This window comes from Rhinatrema bivittatum, chromosome 15 (genome assembly GCF_901001135.1).
Source record: "Rhinatrema bivittatum chromosome 15, aRhiBiv1.1, whole genome shotgun sequence".
Classification (NCBI taxonomy): domain Eukaryota; kingdom Metazoa; phylum Chordata; class Amphibia; order Gymnophiona; family Rhinatrematidae; genus Rhinatrema; species Rhinatrema bivittatum.
Genome location: NC_042629.1, coordinates 73,022,229 through 73,044,662, shown reverse-complemented (window position 1 = coordinate 73,044,662; position 22,434 = coordinate 73,022,229). Strand labels below are relative to the sequence as shown.

Here is a 22,434-nt window from a genome sequence, read left to right as displayed (position 1 = left end):
TGGATAGGTGGCCTGAGCTGCGTCCATCCACTTTCTAACTCCCACATTATTATTATTATCCTGCCGGCCTTTAGTTTACAGATGTTGCTGGGTTTGACTTCTGCATGAGCGCCTTTCTGTTTCTCTCCCCTGATCCCACTTTGTATTTTCCCATTGGACTTCTCTTGTGTTCAGGATGGGCGCATGGTATAAAGCTCATCACGGCTACCAGCAGCCAACACAGTGCCAACTTTTTGTCCTGGCAATTTAGAGCTGGGACGACGCTTATGGAAACCAGGGCTGTGCGTGGAAAAATGTCTTTTTTTTTTTTTTCCCCCAGTAATTTTGTTTTTCCATTTTATTTAACTTTTTCATTTTTTTTTAGTGTGCATTATTTTTTATAGGGCACTTACTTTTATGCTAAAAGGAGAAAAAAACCTATTTCGTTGGGCGTTTTTGAGTCGTTTCAGACAGGAAATGAGACAAAATGAAATCGCAAATATTGCTTTTTAAAATGACAGACAGCAGGTAATCCATCTAAAGCCCAGGCTATCCCGCCGAGTACACCTGGCTATCTGCTTGCTTTCTGTCTCACCGGCTCTCTGAAAGGGCCCAACGAAGCAGCTCTTCCCACCTTTGTTGTCATGTCTTCTCTAACATTTAATCTGCGATCTCGCCAGAATGCCTGGGTTGTATTTTTAGTGCACTGGCCTTACCGCTTGGACAGAAGCATTTGATCTTAAATTCCATTCACTGTTCCATGGCTGTTTTTCTTCTCCCGATCTTTTTTTTTTTCCTTTTAAATGTGTGTCAGGAGCAGTTTCCACTGCGATGTGCTTCAGTAAGCCTTGCCAATAAAGTGAATGTTTTTAGACAGCTGAATCTCAGGGGATGTTTCAAGATTACCTTCTTCCAAGCACTGAAATGTAAACCGTTCTGTAGTAAAAAAAAAAAAAAAAAAATAATAAAAAAATTCTTCAGCTGTGAACTTGACAGAAGCAAGTACAGAAATTATCCAGTTGTTCATGAAATAGAATTGTTCTACCTTTCAGTCCAATGTATACATGCTTTGTTTATTTTTTTTTTAAATATGAATTATATGTCTAAGCTTCCTGGGTGAACGTGCAAATGAAACTAATTTTATCTTGTTTCCTGCTGTCTGTGCAGTTGACTGTTGGGATGGACCGGATGGAGAGCCAATTGTGCACCATGGTTATACCCTAACTTCCAAGATTCTCTTCAAAGATGTCATCGAAACTATTAACAAGTACGCCTTCATCAAGAATGAGTAGGTACCCCCTGAACCCTACCCACAGCTCTTACCCTTGCAAGTTCTGCCTTCCTAACCCAAACAAACAGTTCTTCCATTCAGCAATGGTTTAGGCTTGTAAGGGCATTAAACGTTTTTGACTGTCATGTGCCATGAAGTCCCCATTGAAAAATTGTTCCTACAGGGTCCTGGTAGATAGAAATTTAAGTGGGTCCCATGACCTTTAAGATTTAAAGTGAAAAGAAACACAGAACATGACGGCCCACCCAATCTCCTTCGGGGATCCTCTGTGTGCTTGTCCCGATACTGTCCTCATCTGCTCCACTTCCACATGAAGGCTGTTCCACGCATCCACTATCTTAGATTACTCAGGATTCTTCTCCCTTTCACCTTGACGCGTGACTTCCAGAGCCTCCGTTCCATTGAAAGATGCCCACTTCCTGTGCGTTATTCCTGGGAGATAAATGAGAATTAGAGGTATGTGATGAGGGTAGGGAGAGAATAAAAGGTGACAGTGAAGGGGGGAAGTAGAGTTGATGGAAAGGGAAGGAGAAAAGTAGTGAAAATAAAGTCGGTAGACCTCAGGGGAAGAGAATGGAGTAGAGATAAGGGTCAATGAATAGAGAAAGATGGAAGTTAAGTGGAGAATAGAAAGGAGAGATAAGATGAGAGGAGAGGGTGGCCCATATTTCTAAGCTTCAGATTTATTAGCAGGAAACTTGACACATGCACAGGAAAAGGGTCACCCAGTACCAAGGATATGTGGTCAGCACATCATTAAATCTCTCGTTACCTCTTGTTTGTTTGTTTTCTGTTCTGTTACTTCTTTTCAAACCTCTTCTGTCTACACTTATTTTAAACAAGAGATCACGAAACGTAGGTGGAAAGGCATAAAAAAAAAAGAAATCTTCAAGGAAAATGACTTCAAATGAAATATTGCACCTCATGGGTTAACGTTTTCTGTAGAGGAATCCAGGCCATTCACTTCCAAATATGTTGAGCTTTGTGCAATGAACTTCATAGTCATGATGCTATGACATGGTTAAGGAGGTGAAAAAACTCTAAGCTGTATCGTCTATCAAGTCTTTACATGTATTCCTTACCAAGGTATTGAAAAAAAAATGGTACTGGAGCTTGAAAAAGCTGGGATGAGCGCAGAAGGGGCTCAGTAGGATGGAAGCCGGGGTTAAAGATGCAGAGCAAGTAGGGCCCGAGGTGTCTTGTAGTAGAGAAGAAAACAGAGAGACTACACCAGTCTCGTGGTCTTTGTCTGCCATCACCTTCCCCGATTCTGTGTGACCTGACTTCTAATTGAAAACCAAATGAAAGAAACAAAGCAATGAGCTTCCAAACGTGTTGGGCATGAGGAAGTGTTGTATTCCTAAGTGGATTGGTGATTTCCATCACATCAAGCATTTCTGTTGACATATAAAACAAGGGACCCCAAGGAACACAAGCCGATAAATGGTTGTCAATCCACATATGCTTAGGTATAATTTAGAAGAAAACTCTATCTTGGTGATTTGAGTGAGTGCCAGTGCATACGATGCACCTTTAGCTCTTTATTGACAATAAAAAAAAAAATCATCATTTTTGCCTACAGACGTTTTTTTTAAGCTTCTGAAAGTGTTATTTTATGACTTTTGAAATGGGGAAAATGACAGGTAGATGTACTGACTCCCATCTAAATTATTTCTGTCTGTTGTTTCAGGGAAAATAAAATTAGCCCCCACTTAAATGTCACTAAATGCCAAAGGATTGTAGCATTTCAGGTTAAAATCAATTGTTCATCTGTGGCATTGTTCGACATTTTTGGAATAGTAGATATTACTCTTCAGGTAATCAGCTTTGAATGCATCAGCTCTGACTATGTTAGAATCGCATTTCCAGTCTTGCATTCATTCAGCCCTCAGATGGATGGGTTCTAAGCATAATGAGCTAAACCCAGCTTTGGTAGCAATAGAGGGGGAAGGTGAAGAGTATTTACAACATGTGCAAGCTCCAGAGCTCAGGCCACGACCTCGAGCATGTGCCCTGACCCTTTCCGTCCCATCTCAAGCTCAGCTCTCCTGTGACTCAGATTCCTAATCCGTTTTTGGTTGCACGTTGATACTTACCTTGCGTGTTCTTTTGACATATTGGATGAGACAGTTTGAGTATTGTTTCTCTCTAACAATTACACTCAGCCAGTGTGAGTCGGAGGTCTAAAAAGAGGAATGTCAGTAAGTTCTTTGTTAAAAATGTTTTTTTTCAATCATTTGACAACTGCATCAGTGATTTAGCCAGAAACCAACTTTTGTCCCTCTTGTTGATGGCATAAGATAAATGCGTGACATTCTCCTTGACGTTCTCTGACCCAGATTACTGTAAGTCTGCTTCTGCTATAACACCACTTAAATAAATTACAGCTCTGTGCTGACGTAAAATCATTCTTTGTATATTTTCAGATCCTGTAGTTTTAATTTTGAATGTCTATCCATAAAAACCATTTAAAAAAAAAAAAAAAGGGGGGGGGGGAATGATGCAACCGGGCCAAATTTCACTGGTCTTAAATCCAAAGAGAACATAAAAGTGATTTGGACCTTATGGAGAACAGAAATGGAAGTAAGGCCCAGGGGGGGATACATTTATGAGTCCTGGGGCATGGGTTAAAAAATCCTCGGGATTACCTTAGGCAACCAGCATTATTTCTCGGACCCTCCAGGACCAAGGCAAAAAGAAGCCCGTTTAATTTCAGAATACCGTGCCTTCATGCTATGATTTAAGTGATGCGTTGTTCCCCCTTACGGTGTGCGTTTTTCCTCATATGAGCAGAACAGAGCGGCATGGAGCTGAACGTCTCTTCATACGTGCTTGCCACCGTTTCTGCAGGCATCCTATGGTGGTCTTGCGATATATCGCTCCTTTCCTTGTAATTTGTTGCATCCCCTCTAGAGATTTACGTTTAAAAAAAGAAATGTTATTTTCAAAACTCAGTGGGTGACTCCGTGGGCCAATTTTCACACTCCCCCCGGCATTTGCATCAATTTTCAGAGTGAAACTGTGCGCAGACCTTTTACTTTGAAAATTACCTCAGGAAAAAGTCCCCGCCAGGATTTGCACCTGCATTTTCCAACTGAAACCACGCATACAGTTTTCTCCCATGACCTAATCCCACGCTTCCTCCCCCTGGGGACGCCTCCACTGCAGTGCAGTAAAAGTGTGCGAGATGTGAAAATATGCACCAGGGCCGGTGCAAGAGTATTTGGCCCCCTTAGGTGACCCTTCGGTCATGCTCCTGCAGACCTTCCCTCCTCCACAACTTTACCTATTGGCAGCAGTTCCCTTCTTTAACAGCATTGACTCTTCCCTTCTGAGCCTCGTGCTGGTGGGACTTCGCTGCCCCTCAAATTTTGGCACTCTTGTTGTCTGCCCAGTTTGCCTACTGGAAGCACCGGCCTTCTATGAGCCTACTTTTCCCTGCAAATGGGTTGGGCAACTTTCAGAAACCAATCTATTTATTTATTTATTTATTTCACTTTATATACCGACTTTCAAGTTCATTTCAAGGCGGTTTACAATAAATCGAGTTGCAGTAGCAACACTCAAATACGTATAAAACAATCCGTACACATTTTACATCACATAAAATTAGAACTAAAACATTTTAAATACCACTTTAAATACTCCTGTAAATAGCTTTTTACTCTGAAAATTGCCATCCCTATGAATACTGGAGCACTACAAGTTTCCTTCAGCTACTAAGCTCTCCTGTAGGTGGCGCTGCTTTCCCATGCTAATTGCTAATACCCAGGATTCTTTTAGGTTGACTCCTGACTACAGTGGCTGGGCTGAGCCAAAGTTCAGAAAATGAAACAGGAGGTATTTCTAAAAGTAAATATACTGTGTGGTGGCCTGATTTCTGTCCTGCAGACTTTTCTTTGTGGCAGCTCTTCCCATAAGAATAACGTATAGTTTGGTCTAATGATTTTTTTTTTTTTTTTTATGGCCAGTAGGATGCATTGCTGACTCCTTGAAGACTTCAAGATGAGTTTCAGCCTCCTAAGCCTCTTCTCTCTCCTTTTGGCAGATTCCCGGTTATCTTATCCATCGAGAATCACTGCAGTGTTCTTCAGCAGAAGAAAATGGCTCAGTATTTGATAGAAATCTTGGGAGACAAATTAGACCTCTCCTCCGTGTTTTCCGAAGATTCCACAATACTTCCTTCACCCGATAGCCTGAAAGGCAAAATATTAGTTAAGGTAATGCCTACTTTGCTCGTACATTATATAGCAGGGTTACCACTTAGCTCCATGTTTGTAGGCAGAGTTGGGGTCTGGTTTTGTGCACTTGTAGTTTCTGTTTTCTTAAGACACTGGAACCACAAGTCCCAGTGTGCAACGTGAGTGAAAGCAGGACTGGCTCAGCCTCTCTCTATTGATAACACTATAACAATAGGTTCTGTAGTTGCTTCATTTTGAATGTAAAGTCAAACAAAAGGATGACAACTCATTTACCTTTGAGGATCAGTTCTTCAATAGTAAGTTAAAACAAGAGTTGACATATTCTTTAGCGAAAAATTACACCTGCTTTCTGCTTCTCACATTTCATTAATATTTTTATTTGCAACCTTTTTGTGAAACAGGTGGCTGAATCTTCACCTGTTTGGCAAATACATTTTTTGAAGCAAACGTTTACAGAGCAGGGTTGAAGGTTTCTATCTCATCGGCTATGCTAAATGCATGCATTTTGTAGATTAGGCTACAGGTCTGTTCTGCAGTGATTCACGGTATTGTTTTTATTCCACTCTTTTTAATGCACATTTGAGTGGTCCCTGCTCCTCTGCACATTAATTTTGTGTCAGCCAATGCCAGACAAATCTTTTTGAGTTGTTTTGCACAGTTGCATCGATAACCAAAGAGTTTGTTCCACTGTAAATTCCAATATGAGTTCTGCTTATGCTGAAGGACTTTTAAAATGGAAAACAAAAAAAAAACAAAAAAACAAAGATGGTAGGCAAAATGTTGGAAGAGGACAGTGATAATTGCAAAATAGAGAAACAGATTTTTGACCAGTCAGGGCAATCAGCTTTAGAGTAAGGCAGTGGTTCTCAAAACCTGTCCTGGAGGACTCCCAACCAGTCAAGTTTTCAGGATTTCCACAATGAATATGCATGAGATAAATTTGCATGCACTGCCTCCATAGCATGCACATTTTATCTTATGCATATTCATTGTGGATATCTTGAAAACCTGACTGGCTGGAGATCCCCCAAGACAGGCTTGGGAACCTCTCGAGTAAGGAAACCAAATGGCTCCATGCCCTATGGGACAGGCTAAGCCACTCCTGGTTTGCAGATCAAGAATGCCAGGACCTTACAAGGTCCATGCATGCAGTGGATTAAAACCAGGCCTGGCTGAACTCTCCCTTATGACCTGGAGCTGTGTGAAGATACTTTTATTTTAGATACAAGTGGTTATTCAACGGTCCCGTCTTGGTGGTGGTGATCCTATTACTGTTGCTATCTTGTGTCTGCATGGCTACTCTAGTCATGTTGCCTCATCCCTGCCTTGCGCTGGGGAAATAGATGCGCAATGCTTTGCTTCTGCTGGTACACTTTGGATTCCCCCTGGAGCAGACTGAGTTGGACAATATGTCTTCCCATTACTTTGCCACTGTAGTAGGCCCTTCATAAATCACAAAACAGGTCATTGCATGGTTACAACTGTTGGGTGTCTTCTGTGGGAATAGCTCGGCTCGTTTAGATCATGATATGATGCGAGACTGCTGTCATTACCACACTAACCCTGCTTTTCTTCTCTTGACCCACGGGAGAATGTCTCCCCCATTACTTGGATAATGATCATTTAATAAATAAATTGTATGCCAGCTGCAGGAAATCAAATATTCTTCTGCTCATTTTGAGGAGAGGATGGGTTCCAGCCCAGCTGAGGGAAAATGCTTGCTTGAAAGGATCTGGAAGCCAAATTATTTCCAGCTTACTACACTGAATCTAGCTTTAGCCATTCAGTGGATGAGCAAAACACTTGTCTTCCAGTAAATGTCACAGGTGCTTAGTGCCAAATCCTTTCCCATCTCTCCAAAGAGAGGTCATGAGTCTCAGTATATTCCTCACCAGGGCCACAGTGCAGCAGAGTCAGATTCCTTTATTGGGAATGAGGAATTTTGTTTGTGGATTTATAGGGTGGGTTTTTTTTTCCAAAATTATTATTTTATCCAGCTGATTATAAAATAATGTTACCAGGTACCTTCAGGACGTCAGGGGGAGGGCCTGAACCACTCCCCATTGCATCATGATGTCCCCAAGAAATGGAGGGCGATAATATTTATTCATCCACTGCAATAGGAGTTCGGGTTTCAGTAGAAGCATAGTTATCCGGTTTCTAGGTGCACAGAAGCCGCCTACGGTTTTGCGTAGTGCACATTGCAGGTACACAGAACCCTTTAAGAAAGTCTCTTTCTGCTTTGTGATATGTGTTACGAAAATACTTGGTCCATCATGGCAGATATGTCGCACTTAACGCGTCTGGTAAGTCTTTTTTTTTTTTAATGCAAAGTGCCTTGTAGGAAGGACCTTAATTCCTCAATTGATTGACCATGAAACAGCAGGGACTTATCAATAGGGCTAGCTTAGCCTCGAGAACCAGACTGAGATCAGTTTCTCCTACCAGAGCTGTGAGTGCACACAAGTGTTGTAACGTTTTACCATCTGCTGCTACGCCCCCTGCTGGTATCGCTGCACAGCTTTCTTTTGCCTTTTTCTTGACGGCTGCCCAGCGAATATTTGCATTATTGCCTCTATTTCCAGTGGTTTGTCTGATGTGCATTTTAAAACGTAAAGCTCCCAGCTAGATCAAGTGATTTTTTTTTCCTCCCCAGGATGTCTGCTTCCTAGAAAATTGCCTGTAAACTGCAATATTTCAAAAAGTGTATGTAGAAATTGCTAAGCTCCTCATCATTTTGAAAAATGTAGTGTAATCATTTCCTGTACACATTGGCTGAATATAGATGTTCCTTGGATTAGCATTGCTAGCCTTGCCCTGTACAGGAAGGATAGTGACTGAAATGAGAAGTCATGGTACAGTACCGGGTCACTGTGGCATGAAAGTAGCAACTGATAACGCCCCTAAAGCAATATTCACCAGATCGGATGATGATATTGCTCTATAGCTAGAGCGCCATTTTTAATCATTTCCTTTTAAAGGCGACGGTTGGTAATTTGCACAGTGTAGGATCATTTTATCAGCTCTCACCCCCTCCCAAGATAAAGGCACAGAATCTTCTATTTCTAGGCTGCAGATTGAAATCCAGCTCCTGATGAATAAATCCTTGTAAATGATGACTGTCCTTTGGGGGAAAACTTTCGAACAGCCCTTGTTGATTACAAGCTACATGGACAGGTTTCGGGGTTGCATGCTTTTTTTTTTATGCAAGCTTTCAGAGAGAAGGTACTTGCGTTGTTTCTCTTTGACAATTACCAAGCACAAAGTGTGTGTGTGTGTGTGTGTACAATATCCTTATGCTTTGCACCTGCTAGTTGCGTTGCAGGGGGAGGAATTAGTGCACACACACATGTGAAAATCGAATCTGTGCACTGTTTTCCTTCTCCTGGGCTTACAGATGCCCACAGGAATGCCTCTCATCCTTCAGCTAAGGGTGCGTACACTATGAAAGCCCACATGTACTTTTTTTTTAGCTGCATTTTGAGGAGGGCACAGCTTCCAGCCTGGGTAAAATGTCTTTGAAAACTGACCTCTTGAAGCTTGTACGGCATGCTGGGCGAAGTGAGTGGGTGGTGCGTCTCAGGATTTGTACATCAGTGAAAGAACCGTTGGCATTGGCTCCCCATTTTGGCAGTCGCCTCGGAGAGGCCTAGGCAGGACTCGGCGAGGAATACGGGTTTCTCTTCCGCACTTGCAGAGCAGAGCGAAAGCAGACGGGCAGAGCACTATGGGGGAAGCCTAATGCTGCCACCTGCTCAATGGAAATATGGAGAGCTTCACATATAAGCTCATTATACTATTAAAAAAAAAGAAATAACAATCCTCGTGGACTATAAAAAAAATAAAATCTGAAAAATGAATTGTGGTTTTCCTTTCCCAGGGTAAGAAGCTTCCTGCAAACATTAGTGAGGATGCAGAGGAGGGAGACGTGTCGGACGAGGACAGCGCGGACGAGATAGAGGACGACTGTAAACTGATGAATGGAGATGTAAGTAAGAGCCGCCCAGGCCTGGCGCCGCCCGGTTACGGGTTCTCGTCCCACCACTGCCCTATGACCTTAAATAGGTTACTTACCCTTCTGTGCTTCACCACTTCCCACTTAATCCTCTGTCCTATGTCTTTTAGCTTTTTGGCGTATACCGGGGTGGTTGCTATAACATTTTTGGGATACGGTATATGTGACAAGCCCTAGATGGAATCAGATTTCTTTCCGTCCTGCTACAGGACTGAAGCCTTGTGGAATCGCATGCAGCTGGTAGAGTCTTTCTCTTCCGCATTTCCTATCTCCTGTTCGCTTTTCCGCATGCACTTTCTGCTTGTTTTATTTTCAATAACTGTGGGGAAATATTTGAGTGAAGACTTTTTTTTTTTTTTTTTCCTTACTAAAGATTCTAATAAACGGGAAGCAATAAGATGAATGATTTATTTCTGGCAGAGATTTCCCAGGGCACTCATTCTGATCTGGGTTGCTTCTGCCATCTTTCTTCTGTTTTATTCCGGTCTTTGTCCTTTTGCCTTTAGTTGTCGAGACAGGCTATTTCAAAACAAAGAAAAAGCACCTCATTCAATGCTTGATACGCATTCTGTTTCAGAAGCCAAATTCTTTTTTTTTCTTTTTTTTTTTAACTCGTGCACGCTGCATTCAGAGGCTGAGTTGAATTTTTAGTTTTAAAAGTTAAAAATTGTTTGTCCAGATTTTGAATTATTTTTATTTATTTTTTTAATTAAAGGAAACAAAGCCAATTACACCTCGCCAGTTTTAAAGAAAATTAAAATACAAGTTTGGGATGTTAGCTACTCCCAACCTCTCTGTTTTGGAGATTTTTATAAGTAAGTAACCTCACAAACAGAGGTAAACAAATTAGGCATTGCAGAGTTGATCCTTTGGAGGTTCTTAATAGGAAAAATTCAGAAACCGCCCTTTGGATGTTGGCTTTATGTGGCGAAGGCTTGTCCTAGGTATCCTGGGCTCACTAATGGACAGATGCCTCTGTTTCAATATTTGACTCTTTTTTTTTTTTCCTTCACAAAACCCGATATCTTTTCCTTGCATTGATATGGGCGACGTCTCCTTATGCAACGTGTGTCCGTCCACCAAAAGGGGCTTGCACAGAGATGTGCCGTTTCACACGCCTTTAGGAGTCAAAACAGCGGCAGAATTCAAGCGAGCATGGGATAGACACATAGGGCCCTTAGTGGCGGAGGAAGGGAGACGGCTGCAACAGCGCTGAGGATGAGCTCAGATGGGCAGACTGGGCTGACCAGAGTTGTCCTCTTCGGTGGACGACAGCTCTGCTTACGTAAAGATGTGAATGATGACGTGCAGCAGACACTGAGCAGCCCGGTTTGGCCAAGAGCGCTGTGGGTCACCCCACCTGGGCGTTTCAAACGGCGCTTCTTCAGTTCACTGACGGTAAATGGAAACGTGGAGTTTGTCTATTGCCCCATCACAACAATTGCACAAATCCCTTCGCACAGTAGCGGTAAGAGGGATACCGCGTCTTCTTTTTCCACGCTCTTGTTTTTCTGGATAAATAGTGGTGCCCGACTCATCAGCTCCTGGCCGTGCACAACTGTAGGAGTGAATTTTCAGGGGAGTTGTGCACGTAAAACCTTTTGAAAATTACATCCAAACAGGCCGATACAGTACAGTGCGCTCCGGTTTAACGCACTGTTAACCCGTGATTGGACGCGCGTTTTCGACACGCTAGCTTTACCCCTTATTCAGTAAGGTGTAATAGGGCGTCGAAAACGCGCATCCAACCCCCCCCGAGACTAATAGCGCCCGCAACATGCAAATGCATGTTGCGGGCGCTATTAGTCATTCCCGCGCGATTCAGTTAGTAAAATGTGCAGCCAAGCCGCACATTTTACTTTAAGAAATTAGCGCCTACCCAAAGGTAGGCGCTAATTTCTTCCAGCGCCAGGGGAAGTGCACAGAAAAGCAGTAAAAACTGCTTTTCTGTGCACCCTCCGACTTAATATCATGGCGATATTAAGTCGGAGGCCCCAAAAGTTAAAAATTAAAAAAAAAAAATTTTAAATCAGCCCACGGCTCACGGGTTGAAAACTGGACGCTCAATTTTGCCAGCGTCCGGTTTCCGAACCTGTGGCTGTCAGCGGGCTCGAGAACCGACGCCGGCATAATTGAGCGTCGGCTGTCAAACCCGCTGACAGCCACCACTCCTGTCAAAAAAGAGGCGCTAGGGACGCACTAGTGTCCCTAGCACCTCTGTTTACCGCGGGCGCTAATTTAAATATTTTGTTTTACTGTATCGTGCGCACAGGACACTGGCCTGGGTGCTCGCCCTGCTCTCCCGCGAACTTTACTGTATCGGCCTGAAAGTGAGGCGTGCTAGCATTTCTCACGAGTGCGCTGGTCGTTGTCCTAGGTCTTTAAGCAGAGGCCTTGTACTTTTTTATTTTTGATAGTTCAGCCAAGCTCAGAAAGACTCTTAAGCCATTTCCTCCTGGTTTCCGCGTCCTGCTCAAAACAGAATAGCCTACTTGATGGCTTAGAAATCCCTCTTCCTGCTGTAAACAAATTGTGATGGCTTTCTGCACTGATCATTGGTAATATATGCTAACACCAACACAATAAAATAAACTTTTTCTCCACAAATAAATTTGGAATAATAAAACATTTTTTGGAAGAAAATGGAAGAAGGCAGACAAGGAATAGCATCAGGAAGCAGAGGTGGTGATATGTCAAGGGAAATAAATGATAGCGGGGGAGAGAGTAGAAGAGGATTAGGGAATATGACCATATTTACGCAGGGCTGTTGCAATGGTGTCCTTTCTAATGGTTCATGCACCATTTGAGGGGGAAATTTCCATCTTGCTAGAGCTTCCATGTTACGCTATAGGGTGATTTGTTTTTTTATATGCACATATATATATATTTCTACCTAACACTGTTTGCCTTTGGGTTTTTTTTGGTTTTTTTGGAGACCTAATGCAGTTGACCTTTGCTCTTACAGTCTGTCTGTCTTTCTTGTTTCCCAACCTTGCATGCTCGTGAAGTGGAAGGTACTGTACAACCGACCTCCTGCTAGTGTCCGACTGGCAAAAATCAATCATGTTACCAAGAGCAAAATTCTCTGGGAAGAACCGTAAGAGGGTATTGAGGTGAACGAGACTGGGAGGGACTTACTCGTGCGACTGCTTACTTAACGTGCATCATTTTACATGGTGACTACTGGCTCTGGCTCCCCTCTGGTCATATAAAGATTTGTAACCTTGGAGTCAATTTACTTTCACCCTCCATCACTCTAATGCCTTTTTGTTGACAGTGCTGGAAAATTAAATTTGGCACTCTGAAATGGCCCCGAAGGGAAGAAAAGACAAGGATGTCAGTTAGAATAATTAGTGTTTGTGATAGATTTTGTGTCTGTCAGCTTCTAATAGATGGATCGTGCTTTCCATGTTGCCTCTTGAGGATCTCTCTGTGGCCGTAGCCCTGCCCGCAGGGTCATCTTTGCCAAGGCTCTGGCTGTGCTTTTGGTGAGACTTCCAGTGGCCACGGTTTTGGTTAACGTGACATGATGAAGTGACATTTCAACGTGCGTGTGTGCGCGCGCGTGTGCTTGTGTGTGTGTGTGTGCTTGTGTGTGTGTGCGCGCGTGTGCTTGTGTGTGTGTGTGTGTGTGTGTGTGCGTGAGTGTGTGTGTGTGTGCGCGCGTGTGCTTGTGTGCGCGCGTGTGCTTGTGTGTGTGTGCGCGCTTGTGTGTGTGTGTGCGTGTGCGCGTGGTTTGTGCGCGCGTGTGTGTGTGTGCGTGTGTGTGTGGATGCTGTGGTGATGCGTGTGCGCGTGTGCGCGCGCGCGTGTGTGTGTCTGTACGCACGCGCGTGTGCTTGTGTGTGTGTGTGTGTGTGCTTGTGTGTGTGTGCGCGCGTGTGCTTGTGTGTGTGCGTGTGCGCATGGTGTGTGCGCGTGTGTGTGTCTGTACGCACGCGCGTGTGCTTGTGTGTGTGTGTGTGTGTGTGCTTGTGTGTGTGTGCGCGCGTGTGTGTGTGCGTGTGCGCATGGTGTGTGCGCGTGTGTGTGTCTGTACGCACGCGCGTGTGCTTGTGTGTGTGTGTGTGTGCTTGTGTGTGTGCGCGCGTGTGCTTGTGTGTGCGTGTGCGCATGGTGTGTGCGTGTGTGTGTGTGTGTGTGTGTGTGTGTGGGGCTCTCTATAAATCAATACAGAGGCAGATGGTTTTAATTATGCGCCTACTCTGAAATGTTCCTATTACTGGCCTTATGATATAAATATTTTAACCACTTAGGAAGGATAGTGGTTCACAGTGTTCATTAGAACAAACCCATCACAGTTCTGGAACTTAACGGATTTACTCCAATGTATGTTCTATGCTTTTTATACTGTAAATAATTTACTTTACAGTTTTCATTCTTTGCCTTTGGGGATGTAATCATTGCAGAGAGCAAAAGGCATGCATTTTTTTTTTTAATTACATGGGTTAATTAAATCCTCAAGTGCTGTTATTTTAAAGCAGACTGAGTGTCTGTTTGCAGGAAAGGTGATCTGGAGGGTCCTGATGGAGTTTTTTCTGTCTTCTGAATCGATCAGTGGTGCAGTCCTTTTGCAGAAGGAAAACCAGAAGTGCGTGTATGTGTTGTGGCTTTTCATGTTTTTCTTTCTGGCGGCGTGTAGTCGAAGGTCAGCATCCTCTAGGAATGTTATTAGTCTTCTTTTTTTTAATTTCATTTTAGCATGTGGCAGGTGTGATCTATGGGTGCAATAAGAGAAGTAGGGTGCAATAAGCTGGAGAGGTGGTGTGAGAAACACCATCGTTTGGAAAAATACGCAAATCTGTCGACCTTGTAAAATAACTCCACATACAGTTATTCGATAGGGAAGCCAGATGAGAAGTTGCTGCAAGGTATCTTGCCTGTAGTTTTGTGATGTAGGCTGGGATAGTTTTTTACACTAATCTGTGTGGCTTACCACGTGTGCATTTTGTTCTTGTTTTAAAATATATTTATACGGATTTGGATCATTCGTTCGCTGTAAAACCAGTGTGCCAGAGAGCCAGCTTTTCTAGTTTCGGTGTCCTTGCAGGAAAACGGGTGCCGGCCATGTGGGATTCTGTGCCAGCTGCTAAAGAAGAGCGTGTTGGGTTTCTGGCTGCGTGTGCGGTCCGGGTGCCCCAAAATATGCTGTCAGGCCACCCATCCACGAGGTGGCTGCTTGCACTAAATCGGGGGGGAGGAGGGGGTGAGCCGTTAATTATGCTACCCCTTTCAATAAAGAGCAAAGAATGTCATGCTATGTCAGGTCTATTCCTTCGTCAGGATTTCACTTCAATACCAGTTACCGTGTTCCCAGGTAGAACCATCAATGGCTTGGTAACAATGACATCATTTCCGCCAAAGTAGTGAAATTAGATGTTAGGCTCCTTTTTTTTTTTTTTTTTAGAGCTTGTAGATGTGCTAATAATTAGGAAGCCTATTAACACTTTGTACCATCTGGTTCAGGACTTTAAAGTACATTCCTAAGGATCAATAACATCTAGAATGTACTCGTATTTGTTACCCATCCTTGGCTAGAAAATTGGTTTATTTAATCCAGGAGAATAATAACTAATTTAGCAGCCATTACTGAGTGTTCAGTGGCCACGAGCAAGGTTAATAATGTTACTCTGTGAGACTTGGCCACAGGGCACTGCTTATTTTGTCTGGAAACTGATCTATTGGTGATTACTTTGGCAGCCAAAAAGGCTAATCCCTTCCAAGATGTAAACAGAAATGAGCCATCCGTTCAGTGCCAAGTGTCGTGGTTGGCCTAGGCAGAGAATGGAGAGAGAACCCAAAAACCAGGCCCCTGGACAGCTGGCGCTTTGAACCACTCTGTCGTGTCCCAAGACCTCAAGAGGTCATGATGGCGACCAACCTGATCAATGCGCTCTCCAAAAAAAATGTGTAAAATCTAATGAATTAATGTCTGGTCCTGCAGTTTATGATATTCTGCACACAATCTTTTTTTATTGTTTTCTCTATTGAATTAAAAAAAAAAATGAAATTAATGCCCATAATTTACTCAAGGACCTGAAGTGGTAGAAATGATTTTTATTTTTGATCCCTGAGCCTCATGTGTTGTAAAGTCTCAGACTAGACATGTTATTTATGCCTATAAATCTTGAATGTGTGCCCGTGAACCATGCTTGGATATATGGTGATGTGACTGCAAGCAATGCCTTGTTTGGTGATCTCTTTTTAGAAGGGTGATGGACTATCCAACTGTTGCATGACTAGCAATGACTCTCCACCGTCCATTGGAGGCAGAAACTCATTCAACTTCTTCTTTCTTTTGTTTTGTTTTCTTACCCCACTTTCTGACCCTTCCCCTCGATTTCCTAGCTGAGAGAGTTTGAATCTGTCTTTGCTTTGCAAGTTTCCTCGGCCCAGCCTGCCAGTACCATTTCGCCTGTAATAGCGCGGAGCAAAACCTTGAAAAAAGCTGTCGATCCCGGTCAGCTGGCCGTTGCTATTACAATGCAGACTGCGAGAAAGTTTAAGGGATCCAGGGGGGGGGGCAGTCTGTGTGGTGAATCCGCCCCAAGCAACTCCGTCGCTTTGCATGGAGCACTTCCTGGCTTTCTATTTTCAGCCCTTCCGCCTTCAGCTTTGTTGATCCCATCAGATCAGAGGAGCTAAGCGGGGTCAGAGTTGGTCAGTTCTTGAAGGGGAGAGCCCTGGAGAACAGACGAGCAGGCTTCTGTAATGGGCAGTGTGGTGCAGAGGCTGACAAGTCACGTGCTCTCAGAGCCCCTGCCAAAATCCCTTCAGAGGAAAGCAACCAATCTGGATTGGGAAAAAAAATTGGCACCAATTACACAGCGCTTGAGTTAAAAGGGCTATATGGATGCCTGCCGAGTACTGTTCCTCCCTAGCATGATGACGTGTACAGAGAGGATTGGGCAAGTGTTCTTACCTTCTCTGTTTTGTTTCTTTAATTGGCTTCTTTTGAATTAAAAAAAAAAAAAAGTTTTTATAAATGTTACTCATGGAAGCCATGTAACATGGCAGCCATTATCAAGGGTCCCCTTGTTGATGAATTCAAGAAAACGAGCGAGAAGCACCAGAGGAGCCTTGGTTGTGAAGAGGAAGATAAAGAGCAGCCAGGGCCTAGGGAAATGCAGCAGGAATTAAATTATTAAATTGGGCAAACTAGATGCGCTTAAAGATTTATCCGCAATCTGATTCATATGTTCTGTGTTGCTGGCCAGATGCCTCCAGGATCTGCGGCATGTTTCTGTCTGTTCCTTTGCATAGTCTAAAGAATTCTGGGGCCAGTGGTCTTCATCTGGAATTTCCAGGTGAGAAAACAAGACCCAGAATGCCTTGGAATGGACATAAATCCATTGGATCAAGTGCCGTAAGGGTTGAAAACAGAATATGGGGTCGGACCTCTTCCCTTTTCATTCCGTGTGCTTATATATTGGAAGGATGCTGTGGTCCTCTTAAAAAAAAAAAAAAAATACATGCATGAAGCATTTCTCCCATAGGCACAAAAAGGGAAAAGCCCTGTAGTCCATCTACCCCGGCTCAGCAGATGAAGACTTGTTTGCTTGTTTTTCCTTCTCATAAACCCACTTCAATATCGGCAGGCCTCCATGAACAGAAAGCAAGTGGAGAACATCGCCAAGAAGAAGCTGGACACGCTGATGAAGGAATCCAAAATCCGCGACAGGGAGGATCCTAACAATTTCACGGTCAGCACCCTTCCACCATCTGGAAAACTGGACCAGAAGCGAGATTTCAAAAAGGTATACTCCGTTGTTGGGTGCTTCTCTCTCTTGTCCCCCTCGTGGGACTCCTCAGTGGTTTGCAGAGCTAAAGGGGGAGGGGGAAGATAAGTTTCTCCTAGTGTGCATCAGAAAATAACTTCAACTGGGTAATGAAAAGATATTTTTCTAAATATCCTATATCTTTTCATGATAATATAGTAAAAATGTTTCCCAATCTATCATATGCTACACATCTTAAGAGGAAGGGGTTTTTGGTCTTCCGCCAGGAAGTGATATCTATCGGATACTCATTTATCCTGAGATTTCCCTGTAAATCTTTATTAAAGAAAGAGCAAGATGTTTTCATATTTTTTTCTACCTGATCAGTTGAAAAATTTTATTGAACAGAGAAGAATAGCCACCTCTTCCCCACTGTCCAGTGAATAAGTATAAAATAGATCAGAGCAGAACTGTGATTGATATATGGATAAGTTTTCCTTAGGAATCTCCCTCTTATTTACCAAGCCTCTGTTTATTTGTGGTTGATATGATTTAAAATAATAAGTATGATTGGAAGAGATGTTAAGTTTGAAGGATTACTAAATTATATGGTTTACTATTTATTTCTGTATTAATTTGAAAAAATCAATAAAGATATAAATTAAAAAAAAAAAACTTCAACTTTAAAAGCTGCCTGCTCTGCTGGAGGGCATGTAGCACTATCCTTGAGCATCCTATTTTTCTGGACAGCAGGTTGCAATAGCTAGTGCTACAGTACAACACCGTGCTGTATGTTAGCACTGTGCAATCTCTGGTGCTGGGTTACTATATACAGTGACACGGTATAGTGTTGTCTTTTAGCACTATACACCCTCAGGGGAGCAGGTAGCTAGTGCTTTAATATTGCAGTGTGTCATTTAGGTATTTTTTGACTTTTTGAGGCTGAAACGTCTCTTCTGTTCGGACATGTGCAAACCCACGATTCTATTGTATTGTGCATATGTGTAGTCTTCATTCCATAATGCACACATCTAGTGGCTTTCCTTCTCTGATCATTACTGAGGCCGTGAATTTTTCTTTTTTTCTTGTCACTATAAACCTTGAGTGTTCCACATGTCCGCGCTCCCCTGTTAATCCTGCGTTTTTTTTATTCTTCCTTTGCAGAAGTGCAGTTCCACGATCGTAGCCATGGGAGACAAGTCTCTGGTAAGAGATGCAAAGCCGGGCATGCAACATTTGCACCTTAAAGTTTGTTTGCAGCTGCACCGGCCTGTGGTGTTTTGGGCTCCCTCCCACAGTTCTGCAATACTTTTTCACCTGGACCAAATCCAGAATTATCCAAAGGTGGTGGTGGTGGTGGTGGTGTACGTGAGCTTTTGAGATCCCCCCCCCCCCCTAGAGATGATGACTGAAGACCTGGGACCTGTGTGGTCTCGAATGCTCAGTCCGACACCATCCTTGGGCCAGTTCTTACCATCGTCCCGCAAGGAATCCCGTTTGGTCTCCGGTACTGATGCGGCTTCCACAGTTCTACTCTGTTTCCGGGAAATGGGAATCTTGCTCGTTCCAAGTTGGAATAATTGGGGCCTGCTGTACGTCCCAGTAGGAAGGCTGCATGTTTATCCATAAAACCTTCACCCCCTTCCCCCCCCCCTAACCTTTCAAAGAGATGGGGTAATGACATTTTCAGTAGCCTCTTTTTTTTTTTTTTTTTTTTTTTTAAGAAGTAGCCTATGTGGGTTCTGGGCTTTTGCCAGGCTTGTGGTTCATCTTGAGTCCTAATGAGGCTTTTTACAGCCCTGCCTCTGCCCGCTCGTTTTGCTGGGAGCTTTTAACGGCTTTCCTCCTTTGACGTCTTCTCCTAATCATGATAAATATTTATGGTCTTTCCAGATGTGCTGGAAGCAGTCAGCATGTTCTGCGGGCTGTTCAGGGAGCACCGAGGCATGGGAGACCTTTATCGTCTTGTAATAAAGTATTAATATCACTTTTCTGCAGCCCCCATCACCAAAAAGCTCAGAGTGGAAGAGGCACGCTTTTTTTGTCTTCTGTTTTCTTCTTGCTCCCATCAGGGTAAAGAGAAGCAAAGCCTCGTAAGAATCACTTATGAAGTAGCAATGCCGTCTCCTGCAAGACCTTTTGAGTGATCTTAAGGGGGGGGGGGGGGAGTGACCTAACGAAATAATATTTAGAAGGGAGGAGCTTAGAGCTTTATGTGATTGGGGGAGGGGTGGGTGGGGAGAGTTTTAGGGGCACAGTGTGACTGTGATGATGTGAGGTGGCTCGTTTCCCCCCAGATATCAACCCCAAAATGTCACACAAATCTTGCAATACTGCTACTTTCCATTTCTCTTTAACCAACGTTCTGCCACAAGGTAAAAATGCAAAAAAAGAGGATTTGTGTGGATGTTGGTGCCAGCATGCTGTTCTATGGAGGGGTGCTTGCCCATCGTCTCCCCACACCCACGCATACACCCACACACACACACATACACACATACACCCACACACACGCACACCCACACACACCCACGCATACACCCACACACACACACATACACACACACCCACGCACCCACATACACACGTACACATATATACACCCACATAAACACATATATACACGCACCCACACACACACACACCCACGCATACACCCACACACATGCACACCCATGCATATACCCACCCCCACACACACACACGCACCCCCCCACACATACACACACACGCACCCACCCCACATACACCCACGCATACACCCACACACCCACACACACACACACGTACACATATATACACCCACATAAACACATATATACACGCACCCACACACACACACACCCACGCATACACCCACCCCCACACACACACGCACCCCCCCACACATGCACACCCACGCATATACCCGCACACTCACCCACATACATACACCTCCTCCACACACACACACACACACATATACCTCCTCCACACACGCACCCCCCCACACACGCATGCACACACACACACATACACATATACACCCACACACACAGATACACACACATACACATATATACACACACACACACACACACACACACACACATACTCTACCCCTTTTGTGACTTTGGGATCAGGCTGTCCTTTAAAACAAAAATGAAATAAATGTTAGCAGATCCCGAGATTTCATTGTAAAATAGTAAATCTGCCCCGGGACCTCCAGATGAATTGCCCTGAGCTGGTTGTATTCTGTGGGAGTCGCAGGGCAAATTAAAGGGAGATGAAATTATTTTGTTTGCCCGAAGTGTTTCACTTATTGGCTTATATACTGCTTGTATTGGTATTTCCTTGCTAAACAGTGTACAATAATCATAAAAAGAACCACTAAAATGTAGACATAAAACCAATCATTTTCCCCCTAAGGGGAAAAGCCTGACAACCTATAAAGCAACTTCTTTCCACAGAGAATTTCAGCTTCTGGGAGAGGGGGTGTTTAAATTATGCTTAAGCCAGTTAAATTCTCTATAGGTAGACAGAGAGAGGGAGAGAAATATTTTGAGGTGGGTAAGGAGAAATATTTGCTGTTATGAATGTGGCCTGTGTGCCTAAAATCCCCACAAGGAGCCTGTGTTTAACACTGGGCATGGTAAGCTTCAGTGTGGCGGGTCCTTAATGATGTGAGGCAGAAGAGAGAAATGGCTTGTTGAGTGACTCTGCCCTGGGAGTCGACATGTAATGGAGAAAAATGCTTTGCTTTGCTACGGGCGATGTGTTTTTTTGGCGGGATTTCTTTCTGGAGGATGCCTGATGCATGCACTGCGGTGGCCGGAGCTGCCTTTTTTTTTATAGATGACGCTGTCCACAGCAATCAGAGCCTCAGGCTTGGATGGCTGGGAATTTGCTTGCGAGGATGGGTCCGGACCTCCTTTTCGTGCAAGGCGCTGGTCCAAAGCTTGCAGCCCTAGGATGCCATGGGTGGGTACGCTGCAGTGAAAGAGCGTTAGTTTGTCGAAGACGTTGGCAGTAGCTGGTTGCACCTGGCGTTTATGATTGTAGAACTGGCTTCGCCTCCGATCTGACATCCAAGTAAAGATTTAGGTAACTGTTTTAAGCTGCACAGAGAAATAGAGGTAAATTATTTAAAAAAAAAAATGTACAATTAACATGGTAAATCCTTGCTTTCTCAATAGGCCGTGTGCTGTATTCTGCTCCTTTAGAAAACCTGAGCATAATGTTTGCAGTGCAGTGATCTTCTTTATACTTCTAATTATTTGCAATGTGGATGCAGTTCAAATGAAGCGCCATGCGGGGTTTGTTCCAGTTCAGTCTCTCAGACGTGGGGATGAAGAAGCTGAAAAACCAGTTACAGGAACGTGCATCAAATACTGGTCCATCCTTTTACCCAACTCATGAGTTCAGAGGTCAAAGCCCGGCATCTGCCCCATGAGGGCAGGGGGGAGGGGGGGGTCTGTTTGCCGCTGCACAGGGTCTCACGGCCACTGGGTATCGGTTTCCACTCTCTGAGCTCGTTGGAGGCTGTGTTGTATGAGCAAGAGATGAGGATCTCCTACTTAATGCATGCAGTGAACGTTTTGTAATTTAAATGTATTGGACAAGGGAGCACGAGCTTCCATCCCATCTGCAATGTTTTCTGCATTTATAGCAAGGCCTATTGTAGACAGGGGCAGCAAATTACTGGGAAACGGAGGAGTATATGGAAGGAGGAGTAAATCAGGACAAATTACCTGTCCAGCAAAAAAAAAAAAAAAAAAAAAGAAATGGAAGAGCATTGGGCTTGAATCTCGATTTGTCTTCATGGGGTCCTAGATAGGCCGCGGGTGACAAAGCTAATTCAGTCCTGGTTTTGTCCCTTTGACTTTTTCTTAGGGAAATCAGAACTGCAAATCCATGCACTTAGGGTAAAACCAGAATCGAATCAAACTGTCCAGGAACTGGAAAAAAAAAAACCCCTCAAGAAAAGGCTGTGAGAAACAGGCATGAATTCTCCAGCTCTTCTCAGCGTAACCCAGTTTCATCTGCTTCCCGTCACCTTCACTGCTGCAAATTCTAGGCCTGTTCTTGTGTTTTCCTCAGACTTGGCCCTGACGATCCACTCAGAGGAAAGCTGTTGGGTCTCCAGACAGGCAAATGATTGGAAAGTGCCAAAAATGGAGCCAGCTGGTCACCTCGATGGGACCTAGGGGGGGAATCACGTGAGCTGGTGAAAGCCACAGCGGCAGGGGC

At 43.8% G+C, this 22,434-nt stretch overlaps 1 protein-coding gene across 9 annotated transcripts in view; it reads left to right on the top strand.

Annotated features, from left to right (window-relative positions):
- The window catches only part of PLCH2 (phospholipase C eta 2), a 340,028-nt gene that overhangs the window by 277,926 nt on the left and 39,668 nt on the right, over positions 1-22,434 (top strand). For 8 of the 9 annotated variants that reach the window (XM_029579065.1, XM_029579069.1, XM_029579064.1 and 5 more), the window contains 5 exons: positions 1,147-1,267; positions 5,319-5,490; positions 9,353-9,460; positions 17,086-17,244; positions 18,370-18,411. In XM_029579065.1, coding sequence (XP_029434925.1) covers positions 1,147-1,267; positions 5,319-5,490; positions 9,353-9,460; positions 17,086-17,244; positions 18,370-18,411 — 602 coding nt within the window. The remainder of the gene's footprint in view (positions 1-1,146; positions 1,268-5,318; positions 5,491-9,352; positions 9,461-17,085; positions 17,245-18,369; positions 18,412-22,434) is intronic. The other variant, XM_029579070.1, reaches the window with a different exon arrangement.